Raw genomic sequence first — 13989 nt, forward strand, 5'->3', positions numbered from 1 at the left:
GGCCCCAGGCGCCTTGCTCCAATTTTCAAACGTTCCCCTGTGCGCCTGCGCTCCTGCCTGTGTGCAGCCCACGCGAGGCAGGCGGGCGGTCGGCAAGGCGCCGCGGCCGGGCTGTCCCTGCCCCTCCCTCGCTCTCCCCGGGTGACTCCAATTGGACGCCGCCGGCTCGCGCGGTGGGGGCTCAGCCCTCCCCAGCCCCTGAGCTGTAAGCGGGTTGATTGCGCAGGGCAGGGATCCTGTTAGTTCAGCAGCCGCGTTTGCCTGGGGAAGCCCCAGCGGCCGGCGTGTATTGTGCCTCCATCCATCATGGTGCACAGGCGGCGGCGGCTGCTGCTCCTCCTCGCCCTGCTGAGCCTCGGAAGGCAGCTCGGCCCATGCTGGGGCTGTCAGCTGCCCTCGGACTGGAGACCCCTGAGCGAAAGCTGCAGGGCTGAGCTGGCCGAGATCATAGTGTACGCCAAGGTGCTGGCCCTCCACCAGGAGCTGTACAGCATGTATAATTACCTGCCCTGGCAATACGAAGCCAGCGAGGGGGGGCTCTTTTACTCGGCTGAGATAGAGATGCTATGTGACCAGGCGTGGGGAAGCATGCTGGAAGTTCCCGCAGGCTCTAGGCTCAACCTCACTGGACTGGGCTACTTCTCCTGTCACTCCCACACAGTCATGCAGGATTATTCTTACTTCTTCTTTCTCAGGTGAGTAAAAACCTATGAGCCATTCCCTGCTTGAAAACGAGAGCCAGAGCACATTTTCTCTTCCAGAAATGCTCAGCCCTTACATAACACTTTCAGCCCAGCATCTCCTAGCACCTCTGTGTGCAATTGAATCTCTGTAACTTCTCCCCGGCAAACAAAAAAGTTAGACCAGTAAATTTTCTGTAACTGAAATACACAGGGAGCCGCCAGAAATGACTCAATATTGTATAGCGAGTGAATAAAAACCAAATGTTCTCTGCTGTAACTATAGCACGGATGAGTCTTGTACAATTCTGTTAGAGATAACAGCACAGAGCGCGTGGAGAGCAAGTCTCTTTACTTTGGATAGTGGAGTTTCATACTCCTTGTTCCTCAGCCAGGTACAAATTAATCTAGCAGAGACGATATGAATGTGACACAGTTCAAAGGAGAATACTTTATATTGTGATTTTTCTTGGAAGGAGTGGTGCTTAATGAGTGCTTTCCTAGTCTACAGAAAGTAAAACAACTGTGTTCAATTTATTTGAAATGTAGGGCGTGAGACAGACATATATATAAATGATTTTATGACCTCAGCAAAAATCAAACAATTCATTATGCTATATCTGGTTGCTGAAAAGGATTGTACGTTTATAGCTGGTGTGGAACTTAGGTTTTTAGTGTTTGATATTTATATTGTTCCGTAACTTTTAATCATCTGTGTCGGTTTCTTTGATCTGAAGTACTGTATAACTAGCCAGCTGAAATGTGAAGACAGTAAATACACCGTGATACATGGAGACCGTTTGGAAAGTTATCCTTTAGAATGTTTTCGGCACACAAGTTGGTATGTTTATGGAGGGTAGGTCCATGAATGGCTATTACCCAAGATGGACAGGGACATAACCCCATGCTCTGAGTGTCCCTAAACTTCTGACTGCCAGAAGCTGGGATTGGATGGCAGGATGGATCACTCAATAAATTGCCCTGTTCTGTTCATTCCCCCTGAAGCATCTGGCATTGGCCACTGTCGGAAAACAGAATGCTGGACGAAGTGGACCATTGATCTGACCCAGTGTGGCCATTCTTATGTTCAGGTTTAGAATTGAGCATGCTATTGATTTTTTTCCAACCTGAGATAGGTGTAAAGTTTTTCAAGCATTCTGGCTAATGACTGAGATGCAAATCAGGTTATCTTTTAAAAACTGAACTACAGTAAAAGTGATTTTTTCCCCACTATCTGTTTTAGAAGCCTGCAGATAAAATACTAAATGATGAAGCACTACTTTCTAAAAAATAAACATCCCTGCAGATGGCATTTGTTCCAATCTTGTTGCTAATCCGTGCTCGGTGATTTGTGGTATTAACTTCTTACAGTGATCTTGCTAATTAACAAACTATGGTAATGTCTTTCATGACCAAAAAGATATAGCATTTCAAACAATAATTTGGCATTCCTGTGCAACAAATTTATTCTGAACTGCTATTTAAGAACTGCTGTATTCAGCTTAGCCTCTCTTTGAGGTACACTAGATTCTGGTCAGTTTTGGTTCTGGTCTGGATAGGTGCCAGTATCTATTCTCTCAAAAGTTTGGCACCTGGGTTTAGCACTGATCCCTAAATGTTTACTCAAGAAGATTTCTCTTGGCTCTGTTGGGTACCAGCCAAATCCTCATTTCAAGATCATCATCAGAATAAGAAACTACAATGGGGGAATAAAGCCGTCACAGTGAACCTTTCAGTGCAAAAATATTTGTGAAATTCACTCAGTAGCTTGTTTAGAAACACTCAGTGCATTTTACCCTGGAGAAGTGGAGGCAGAGAAGCATAACAAAACATGTTTCGATGGTGTCTGCTAATATCTATACAAACTAATTTTGTATTAGTTATTTATGGATTATTTAAAATTGTGCCCATCCAGATCTCTTGGAGCATGTAAAGAAATGACAGAATAAAGCACAGAAAAAAATCGAACAACGCCCCAAAATATAGGATCATCCCAAATTATCCCTCCAGTCCTGCAATGGTCCCTTTGTGGGAGGACACCTGTGCCCATAGAAGCCGTTTTGACATCTCTGTCAGGAGCCTGCATGTGTGGAACTGATTGCAGGATTGGAGCCAGGTACATTGCTGTCATGATAGCAGGTGTCCTGGAGCAATGGCTATTTACACCCTCTAAGAATATACGCCAAGGAGTCTCCCACCCCTCATTCAGCCCATTCAGGCAACAGTCCTGGTATGGGCGAGAAACATGCCATATATGGGGGGGAAATACCCCATTATCTGACATTACTTAAGCCCTCCTATCTGATTTTTGTTTCAGAATGGATGAGAATTATAACCTCCTTCCTCATGGAGTAAATTTCCAGGATGCAATATTTCCAGACACACAGGAGAACAGAAGGATGTTTTCCAGTCTCTTCCAGTTTTCCAACTGCTCTCAGGCACAACATGTCATAACTTTCTCCAGTGATTGGGAGATTCAAGAGGACAACCGGGTAAGGATTTCCTGTTCTACCCTACCTCTTCCTCAGTGGATAGGTGTATCCCCACATCACTTGAAAACACAAGTATACAGCAGTTGCAATTGCTGGTATCTTTCTTCTAGATGGTCATGTAATGTTTTAATGTAACATGGTTTTGCCACAAGCAGACTCCGTGTTCAGGCCTTATCTGAAATGCTTAGGGGAGCAAGAGCTTGACTTTTGCAAGTGGGATATTGTTTGAGCCAGTATCTTCTGTATTATCAAGCTGCCCACCTCACTCTTGCTGGCACCAAATCTATGCCCTTGACTGGCCCACCCTGCGCTCTAAAAGAACACATTTTCAGTAAGCCAAGTCTCAGATGGAGCTACCACTGATGGGTGTGTCTACAGTGGTTTGGGGTGTGTGTGTGCGCATGTGTTACTTTCAGATTTAGAAATAAATAGGTGAAATATTTCATTAGCCGTTTTGGTGCGGACGATTCCTCAGAATTAAAACTTTTGGAGCATGTTTTTCTTCTGCCAGTGCTGATAGTTTTATGAAGTTGGTGGTTTCTCCAAGGAGCTATGAGAATTGTCAGTGTCTCTCTGGCTTAGGAATGACTGGACATTTGTCAGTGGTTGCAACTTCTGTCATGTTGATACATGCAAGGTTTACAAAACAGCACGTTTTACACACAGGAGAACGAGCTCTCTTGCCTTGTTTGGGAGAATGATGGCAGAAGCTCAATAGCCAGTTGCCAGCATAGAAAGTTTTAGCTCCTGGTTTTCCAGCTGGCCAGTGGCACAACATAATCAGAACACTGCTCAGGTAAAAGAGCAGTCACCACCAGGTGGAATTTTTATAAAACAGTGGGGGTTTCTGAGGTTAACCCTAATTTTCAAGCATGTGTTTGGAGTGGGCAATAGAAATCAGGTGTTTTTTGAGAGGGTAGGGAAGGTTTATCCTACAAACTGATCCCACAGTCATAGAAATATAAGGACAGGAGATAAGAGGCCTGCAGTCAAAGCACAGGGCTGGGATTCAGGATATTCTAGTCCCAGCCCTGCCTCAGTTTCTCCACCTGTAAAATGTGGGGAATGCTCCAAGGTTACAAAACACTTTGATATTTGCCATGCAGTGGTGTAAACCACCCACTCTGGGACAGCCATGTTGGTCCTCTGCTCCAGATCAGGGGGCTGGATTTCAGCAGATAAGGGGTAGCATCTACGTTCAGACTCCCATCTTAACTTCCTCAGAGTCTGAGATGTTTGCAGGTGCGGTGCTCTACAATTAATTAATGTGGGGGGTGGGGAGAGATTTTAACTGAATTTTCAATCCTTCAAAGGCTGCTTGGGGTGAAAGTTTGTCAGCATGGAAGGAGGTGGAGGGTAATTTATTCAAATTGTTTCACCCTATTGATACACAGGGATCGCGTAGGGGAACTGGGGGCTGCATTCTCTAGCCCTGGAAGGCCACTTGGCACGCAGGGGAACTCTGCTGGCATAAATCTTGCCGAGGTGGCTCCTACACCAGCCACCCCAGCTCTGCTCCAAGTAAGGAGACAAGGCTTTGTGGCGTGGGTGAGGGATACCCAGGACAGTGAAAGGAATGGGGAGTGGCAGAGAAGAGCTCAGCTATACCATGTCCTCCACTGGCCCCTGTGCAGCCCTTATTACAGCCAAGGCCAGGCCACCCTGAATCAAGGAGCAGCGAGTAGCCCCCTATCTGCCACTAGGTCGGATATAATGGAGAATCGCTTTGGTCAGAATAACTCTTGTCAGGACAGCATGTATTTAAAACCACTGCTTTCATCTGACCTTCCAGTGCCCCCACAATTTTCCATATGCCCCAGAAGAATGGCTGCAAATCGACTCGACTTTGCTGGAGTAGCACCTGGCTACGCCAGGAATGACTCTGGCCCGTTCACGTTCCTGGACGTCACAAGGCAAAATCCCCAATCCAAAGGCCACTGGGGGAAACTTAGAAACACATGTATCAAAAGTACGTTTCAGCTGTTGTGCTCTCTGACTCCCTTTGCAGCTGTGAGCTGGAATTACAGCTGCTTGTTTTACAGGTTTGGTCTGAGGTGGCTTTTTTGGTTTCTGTTTTTTAAAGACTTCCAGGCAATCACACTGAGTGGATAAATTCTGGCCAGCTGGCAGGCACCTTGCCTCCCCTCCACCTCTCTTTACAATAAAAAAGAAAAGCTGCCTTTGCACAATTTAAAAACTGTCTAGACTGGCTTCTCCCTTACTCATCTTGGGTCTCGTAAGGTCTCTGTTCTGCCATTTGAGTGCTGGTTTCCCTTGGCACCGTCGCTTCAGGCAGGCATTCCCCATCCTTGGGAAGGACAGGACACATCCTATGGGGCTGCAGTGATCTGGAGGTATCAGTGATTCATCCTCACTCCTCCCAGTAATAGCACTGTCTCCTTCCAAAGAAAGTGCCTGATCTCCTCTGTTCACTGAACATTTAGTGTCTCCTTCACTTCTTCCCCACATCAGACAAATGCAATGCCTCTGATTCTCTCCCATTTTTCTCAGCTGTACTCATCCTACCAAAATGCAATTTTCATTTCAATTTTCAATATTTCAATTTCCAAATCCATCCAACCAAGCACCGCTTCCTCCCTTTTAAACTGAAAGATGCTATATATGCGCTGAGTTCCCATCACAGTAAATGAGTGAGTGAGTTTGCAGGAAAAAATGAATAGTCCTCTTTTGAGCTTTTAAAAGTTTAAAAAAACACTATTAAAAGCAGCTTGGGGAGGTGGATGGGGGGCACAACACAACAGGAGACTGTCTCTGTGGCACCGTTAGGCGTTAGGATTCCTGTGTGGTGGTGCAAAGTTACTTTGTGGACTCACCCTGTTGTCATTAGCTGATTTGCCTTAGAGTAAATGGCTACACATGGTGCAGGGCAGTGGAAATCAGGCACTAAGGGTTTCTCTGAGGTAACAGAGAGCCTGTCGGATAGACCTTCAGGGAGAAGCCATGAGAATTACCAGCCTGGGGAAGGCTTGGGCTAAGGTCTATGTTGAAGTGTTAGTACGCATAGCCCTGCCTCTCCTGAAAAGGCAGTGCAACAATATATTGTAGTAGATATAAGGCTTGAGAAGGCACAAAAGGTATCAATAGCTGTCCGCTGCAGCTAGTGAAGTTCCTAGTCATCACGACTTTTCGTGCCACTGGTCTTCGACTTCAGCAGCTGGGAGAGTGAGATTGCCCCTGGGCAACGGTCCTTGGTTTAAAAAAATCTCATGCACTCCTCTATCAAATTAAGAAAGTAAGTCCTGCAGCACTGGGTAAGTGGCGAAGTGACAGGTATAGGAGAACACTGGGAATCATAGACACAAACCTGCACGCAGGCAACCTGGGACTCTGGTCACTCAGCCTGGGATTCTGGGAAGCAAGGCTGTTTGGCTAAACCCCAGTGACTGAGCAGTCCTTTTTAGGACATCAGTGCTCATTCCAGTAAGGGAAGGGGCTAGAAAAGATGCCCCAAACATTGCCTGTCCAACTTTAACTTCGCTAGTTCACTGCAACTGGTGGCTCATCCACACAGCAGGCATGCTGTAAGAAAAACAAGATCTCTCACTGCAGTGACATGGGATATACAGACTCTAATGGACAGTGATAACACATCAAGACCTGAAAGCATTAATTGCAATGGAGCCTACTAAATATAGCATTGACATAGCTGCCCTTATTGAAACCAAACTTGCAGTCCAAGGCTCCCTAAAGGAAGTAGGAGGTGGCTACATCTTCTTTGAGAAAGAAAAACCAGTGCATTGTTGCCATTAGAAACAGCCTCCTGAAATCACTGAAAGACGTAGCTGTGGGCAAAGCTGAATGCCTACTGACTCCACAACTTCCCACTGGAAATTCACGCTTTGCAGCTCCTGTCAATGCTTGTGCTCCAGCCACGAACAGTACAGAAGAAATAAATGAATAGTTCTATTCTGATTTGGATGACATACACGTAGGGGGGACACACGCATACTACTGGAGGGCTTTAATGTCAGGATTGAGGCTTGAAGTGGTGTAATAAAGAACAGCGGAGTCGGAAAAACAAACAGTAATGGTCTCCTGCTACGTCGCAAGTGTACTGAGGATGAGCTCGTTATTACCAACACAAGCTTCAGGAAAGTGGACAAATAAAAAACTTCATGGACGCATCCAAGAGCACAGCACTGGCACCTGACTATGTCATTATATGCAAAGAGATAGGGACATCACAATCTCTAGAGCCAAGCAAGAAGCAAACTGTTGAACCAACCACAGGATGATCAGAGCCATTTTCAGTTTCCACAGTGTTGCCCTTCAGTGAAACAAACAACGCTGAATGGATTAAACTGAATTGGAACATGGCAAAGTTGAGACACTCATTTAATCAAGACAAACTGAGGGAAAACTTAAAGGAAAAATTTGATAGCATTACATCCTCACCCAAGAACACACTCAAAAAGTGCAATATATTCACATCAGCCATCCTTCAAGACTTGGAAGAAACTCTCAGTGAAAAATCAAAGACAACACCAGGATTAGTTTAATGAAAATGATGATGAAATCAAAAAGATCCTCAAGGAAAAGAACAATGTGTTTAGGTCTTGACAAAATGACAAAGAAGGATAAAGTTAAATACCTGAAAGCCAAGGCGCAAAGATGGCTTCACAGGATAACTGGTGGGAAAATAAAGTAGAAATACAACTGTACGCATATATAAACAACATAAAATTGCTTTATGACTCCCTGAAGGCCATTTAAAGGCTATCAAAACTTGGACCAGGTACTCCACAAATGTGGATTTACCTTAATGAAGAACAAGAGAAGCATCTCTGAAGAATAGGTGCAGCACTTTGTTGAGCTACTCAACCATCCCTCTATATTGTCAACCCACAAGTGCTAGAGGAACTAACTCCATATCTCATACATTAAGAAATTGCTCAGTTGCCTACCATTGAGGAAGTGCAAAAAACTATCAAACAAATGCAGTCAAGTAAATCACTGAGCAAAGACAGCATGCCAACTGAAATCTTTAAACTTGCAGGCCCCAAAACTCATCTATACCAAATTATTTAGGATATCTGGGAAATGGAGAAAATTCCTCAGGATTTCAAAAATGCAATCATAATTACACAATACAAATATAAAGGCTGCAAATATGAGTGTGGCAACTACCTGGGTATATCCATGCTTTCTGTAGGTGGTAAAATCTTCAGTCGTACGATGCTCAATTGACTTGTCAAAACAGTATCAGAAAAGCTTCTATCAGAGACCCAATGTGGATTTAGATCAGTTTGGAAGATCATCACAGACATGATTTTCATTGTGAGACAGTCAGGAACAATGCATTTAACAAAACACAGAACTGTATGCTCTCTTCATTGATCTAAAAAAATAATTTGCCACTGTGAGCAGAAATGGCCTCTGGAAAATTCCTGAAAAATTTGGCTCCCCCACCATTATCATATGTCAATTCCACAGACATAACTGGTCAAGTACTCTCAGAGGGTGGCCTCTCTAAACCATTCCCTATATCTAATGGGGTGAAACAGTGCTGTGGGGTGGCACCAGTCCTCTTTGGTCTCTTCTTTGCAGCCTTTCTAAATTATACAACTGACAACCTTCAAAAGGGCATCTACCTAAGGTACAGAATTGATGGGAAAACCCTTCAATCTCCAAAGGCTTGCTGCAAAAACAAGTCTTTGATGAACTCATATTTGAAGCTACTTTTTTTTTTTTTGGTGGATTATGGTTCTCTACTTAGACGGAGGGTATGTCTATATTGACGTCGGCAAAGTCACCACCGTCAGATCGACCTATCTGTATCGATTGAGCGGTCAGAGAAGTCACGCTCAATCAATCCAGAAGTCGACGCTGGTAAACCACCTCCTCAAGTGGCGTTGTGCTGTGTCGACGGGAATGCAGTTCCCGTCGGCGCAGTACAGTGAAGATGCCGCGCAGAAGGGAAGCACAGCAGTTGACGGTAGTTATGCAAGCTACTCTGCTTAACTTGCATAATTCCCGTCGACTGCCGCTGAATCGCCAGGTAAGTATGGATCGGGGCTTAGTGAAAAGTGACCTACAATTTATGCTTGACAGGTTCGAAGAAGCCACTAAACAGTTGACTCACCATCAGCCTGGAAAAAACTGAAGTCCTCTACCAACCAGCCCTAGCAACCACTGTCACTGAACCAAATATCATCACTGGTACAAAACTAAAGAACATCAATCCATCACTTTAAATAACTTGCAGTACCACCTCAAGTGATGGTTCCCTAGGTCAAACAGAACATGAAAGGCAAGCCAGGTTTTTGTAAGACTTCACCATAGGACACTCAACCGGCATACCATCAAACTGTCAACAAAACTTATGATATCCGTTGCAGCAGTGATGGCATTCTTTTTTTATATGGGTGTGGAATATGAACTGTTTACCACAGACACATCAGGTGACTCGACAAACATGTTGCCAGAATGCCGCAAGATGTTCTGGTGAAAGCCGTTCTCCGGGTGGCTTGTAACATCCAGGATAAAATTCCACCAACTGAGGGAAGGAGGTGGTCCAGAGGCACGAGGTGTGGGGGGAGGCTGCATTCCTGGCCCAGAAGAGCAGCAACTTCCTTCCCGGACTGCAAGGAAGAAGACGAGCCCCTGGCTTCATGGGAGGTCACCCTGTCCAGGGATGGCTCTTCAACTTCCGGCTGGTGAGTGCGCAAGGGTGGCCATGACAGCAGAGCTGCAGAGGGTTCCCTGCACGACCATAGGGCCAGTGACAGCTCATCCCTGCCCATGCAAAGTGGGGGGAAGGCTATGGTCCTGGAAGGACAGAGCAGAGACCCTCCACCAGGACTGCCACTTTGCTCACTCATTCACTCCAATGACAGCAGGACTGCAGGGGGCTCCCTGCAGGGCCACAGAGCCAGCGACACCAGGTCCCTGCAGGCTCAGGGAGGGGGGGTAAGGCAGGGTGAACTCGCGCCAACTGTTACCGATGGATATTTATTTTTTCTCATCGATTTCAGCGTGGCAGCAGAAGTCGACATATACTGACATAGCGATTTCAATCGAATCCTGCCAAGCCTACCTGTGTGACATCTGTTCGCGATCTCGCTCCCTGCAGATCGGATGGTTCAGCCACAAGAGAACACGGGATGCTGTGATGTCACTGTCGAATAGAACAGCCATAAAGCCCTGCCTCCGGGCATTGCTTCTCAAATCTCTGAGACAGCAGAACTGAGGGAAGTGTCAGGTAGGGGCTGAGTACGGACAAGAACAGTGTGTGCGTGATGGGAATGGGGTTAGTGAGGAAACCTCCTGTTCTCAGTTTCAGGTTCATTCCTTGTAGGGAGCCTTCTGAAATCCTAAATTTGCCTCTGGTCCTCTGCCTGTCTTACTTTTGATAGGTCTCTGGTGTGGATGCTTTGAAAAAGGCAGACTTTAAAGGTGGTGATTGCACATACAATTGCACTGCATATTTATGTGAGTTTTTAGTACGGATCTCTGGTGTTTGCAAGGATAAGACAGGTGCACCCAGTTGTAGGACTGCTAACATGTATGCACATCTTTGGGAAATCTGGCCCTTTCTGACTGTCCCTTAATATAAGATCACTCCTGATGACTCGAGGGGTGCCTTCTCCAGACTGTATTTGAGTTGGGCACAAGGATGAGGATCTAAGCTTGCATTGTGGATTGTTGCTATAGATCACACATACTCTTCTATGCCACTGTGTAGATTTGAAGGGAGTTGTACACTGCTCCCTTGCACAGAAAAACTTCATAACCATATATTCAGTACATCCTTCTTCTTAAACTTTTGGGAACAAATTGCATTTCTCAGCTGTGCAGAATTTAAATCTAAAATACATTTCTTTAACTGACCCTCACCCATCTGCATAGTGTCAGTTACTTTGTGAAACTGACCAGGTGAACTTTGGAATTATCCTAACAGCATCTCATCAGGCAAACATATTAGTATTATGGAAATCAATGCCAGGCTTGTGCTGCAGGCCACAGATGGAACTCAGGTGACAGTTTCACATGTGTGGTTGTGGGGGGACAGAGAAGGAGGCAAAACGCGTGGGGCGGAAATCCCCAAAACAGAGGCGTAGTAAACTGAAGCATAGCGTACCATTTGCACTATGTGAAAATGTTTTTCTTAGAAACCACTTGGGCATGTAGTAGAGAGAACTCATGATAAAGAACCTAAACTTAAGTATATCTGCTTGGGGATGAAGCACAAATCTTCCTCCTCCTCCTGCAGTTGTTGGAAGCAAATTCAGCTGAACATTTCTGAGCCCCTTGGAGTCTGGGACGATGGAAGGTCATGTGTTATCCATGGTTTTCCGATAGCTGTTTTATTCTCAGAACTTCACTCAGGTGACTGTATTCACCACTAGGAAGAGCTACAGTAGCTCTGGGATGTCTTCTCTGTAGCAAGTTGCATTTTGTTTCCAAGTTTCTGTTGAGAGTAATTGGGCTTTGTCTTGATTCCTCCCAAAGACCTCTCCCTCTTAGTGATGTTTGCAGATCTGCTGCAAAGTGCCAACTTTCTGCTGTACTTCTGGTCTGCTGATGTCATCAGTTTCCTCAAAGTCACTCAGGTGCCTGACTCCAGTAAAGGCTTTTGACCAGTGCTTATGCTTCTGAGGCTGGATATATAACAAGTTGCTATATTTTTTTCCACTCTGCCCTGGGATCATATAGCCCTGAGCGAGGGCCCCTTCTTTTATTTAGTCGCAGTTAACTGGGTTTCAGTCCTGGTATAACTCCAGAACTGGTGTAGGTGGAGATAATATATGTGGAAGTGCTGCTATTTTTCCTTTTAGTTACAATTTTAAGAAGTGATTGTTAGAATCAATCCTTTTGCCCTCCTCCCACAAGACTGAACTTTTTGCCTAGGAAAAGGAATCTTGCAGTCACAACAGTTTCTTTTTATTTTAACAGGGCATTAGCATGCAAAAAATTAAAAAGCAATAAAACGCTCATTCAAATTCTTTAAAGCTGCACATTTTTACTGCGCTCTCCTGTGGGCCCCCTCAGGGGAGAGCCCCAGATGTATCAAACAGTTGGTGAAATTTGACAACCCAATAAATAGACATACCAAACTGCCCCTGTATTGGCTCCAGTACAATCACTAGCTAGCTCACTTCTGGCTCTAGAAACAGCCTCAAAGGTCTCTTTTCATTTAACAAAATGAACATTTAACAAAACCCTGCAAATAGCTCTCTGCATTCTCAGAGATTTGTGCAGCCCAGGCTCATTGCTGTCAATAGCGGTCACTTTACTGCTGCCTCGTGCCACTTGTTAGACCCAATCCTGTGAACCCTCACTCACACAAGGAGACCCAGTGACTTCAGTGGACTCCTCACATGAGTCAGGGTCTACAGGGTTTGACCCTTACTCTCTTCTCTAGACTGTATTCAGAGTCTCCTCTTATAACAGAGAATGTGACTACCAGGAATTTCTGTAATTTTCCCAGCTCTGTAGAGTAGCAATTCCTGGTATGATCATAGTAACCATTGAGTGGCTGTGGAAACTCTTCTACCCATACAAATGCCAGTGTTGCAGCACTGAAGCTCAGACGTCTAAGGGAATGTCTACCCTGCAATCAGAGGTGTGACTGCGGCACATGTAGACATACATGAGCTAGCTTTGAGCTACCTCGCTCAAGTAACAGTAGCAGCAAAGCTGTAGCAGCAAAGGCCGTACAACCCTGCCTGGGAGGGACCCTGGGTATGTACTCGAGTGACTAGCCCATGCTGCTATGGCTATTCAAGCTAGCTAGATCAAAGCTAGCTTGGGTGTGTCTACGCATGCTGCAGTCACAGCTCGGATTGCAGTGTAGACATATCCTGACATGTGCAGCCCACATAATGCTCTCCTTGTGCTCACCTCCATTGATTTTAATTGGAGTGGTTCATGCACATTGGCAGCTAGAATTTGTCCTTGGGACTTTCACTCGCTGGCAGTGCACACCGACAAATCTATGGATAGGACCCTGGGGTGTGTTTGTCAGGAGTCTTGGGGTGAAATCCTGGCTCCACTGAAGCCAAGAAGAGTTTTGCCGTTGGTTTCAACGGGGCCAGGATTTCACCCCTTATTTTTGTTCCCAGCTGGGTCACTTTCTTGTCAACCTTGGGTGAGTCACTTTGCCTTTCTGTGCTGCAAAATGGGGATAATAATTCTAATCCACCCCTGTAAAGTGATTTGAGATCTAGGGATAAAAAGTGCTACATGTGTGTTAAATAATTCTTATACTTATTATTAAACTGAGATTTTGTCTCCCTGAGTTACTAACGGCTAATAGCTCAGTCTTTCACTCTCCTTCTACTTTGCAGAACAATCATAGAATCATACAAGATTGGGGTTGGAAGGGACCTCAGGAGGTCATATAGTCCAACCCCTGCTCAAAGCAGAACCAACCCCAGCTATGCTTTCTTTACAAGCCAGGTTTCCCCCATTTTAAACATGGGAAATCAAAGAAATGACTCAACATGCATCATTAAAGGGATCAATACAGAGACATTAACTTTTTCAGTAACGGGCCTCATCCAGAACCCACTGACATCAAAGGGCATCTATCCAATGACTTCAATGAGCTTCACACCAAGGCCTAGGAGAGAAAGGATTACCTTCAAAGTGACCTCCAAAGATCTAATTGGGTAGTAAATTAACCCTGTATCTATGTGATCAATGCCCCCAAGTAAAGAAAAGCATTCAGCATGTAAATTAGTCTCAGTATATTTACACTGGTATTTCTTTTTAGACACTTCAGCATCACAATGACTGGTTCCAGTTCTTTGGTGGCACCCTAGAGTGCCATAATATTGTGATGATCTGATCAG

The 13989-nt window shown here is 45.1% G+C and overlaps 1 protein-coding gene across 3 annotated transcripts in view; it reads left to right on the forward strand.

Annotated features, from left to right (window-relative positions):
- The first annotated feature begins 236 nt into the window (after positions 1 to 236).
- Positions 237 to 13989, forward strand: part of CCDC3 (coiled-coil domain containing 3) — a 57271-nt gene continuing 43518 nt past the window's right edge. For all 3 annotated transcript variants that reach the window (XM_067534922.1, XM_067534921.1, XM_067534923.1), the window contains exons 1-2: positions 237 to 695; positions 2998 to 3172. In XM_067534922.1, the coding sequence (XP_067391023.1) occupies positions 307 to 695; positions 2998 to 3172 (564 nt within the window). In that variant the 5' untranslated portion in view covers positions 237 to 306. The remainder of the gene's footprint in view (positions 696 to 2997; positions 3173 to 13989) is intronic.

Source organism: Emydura macquarii, unplaced genomic scaffold (assembly GCF_026122565.2).
Source record: "Emydura macquarii macquarii isolate MOO-44397 ecotype Brisbane River unplaced genomic scaffold, CSIRO-AGI_Emac_v2 contig_3470, whole genome shotgun sequence".
Taxonomy (NCBI): Eukaryota; Metazoa; Chordata; order Testudines; family Chelidae; genus Emydura; species Emydura macquarii.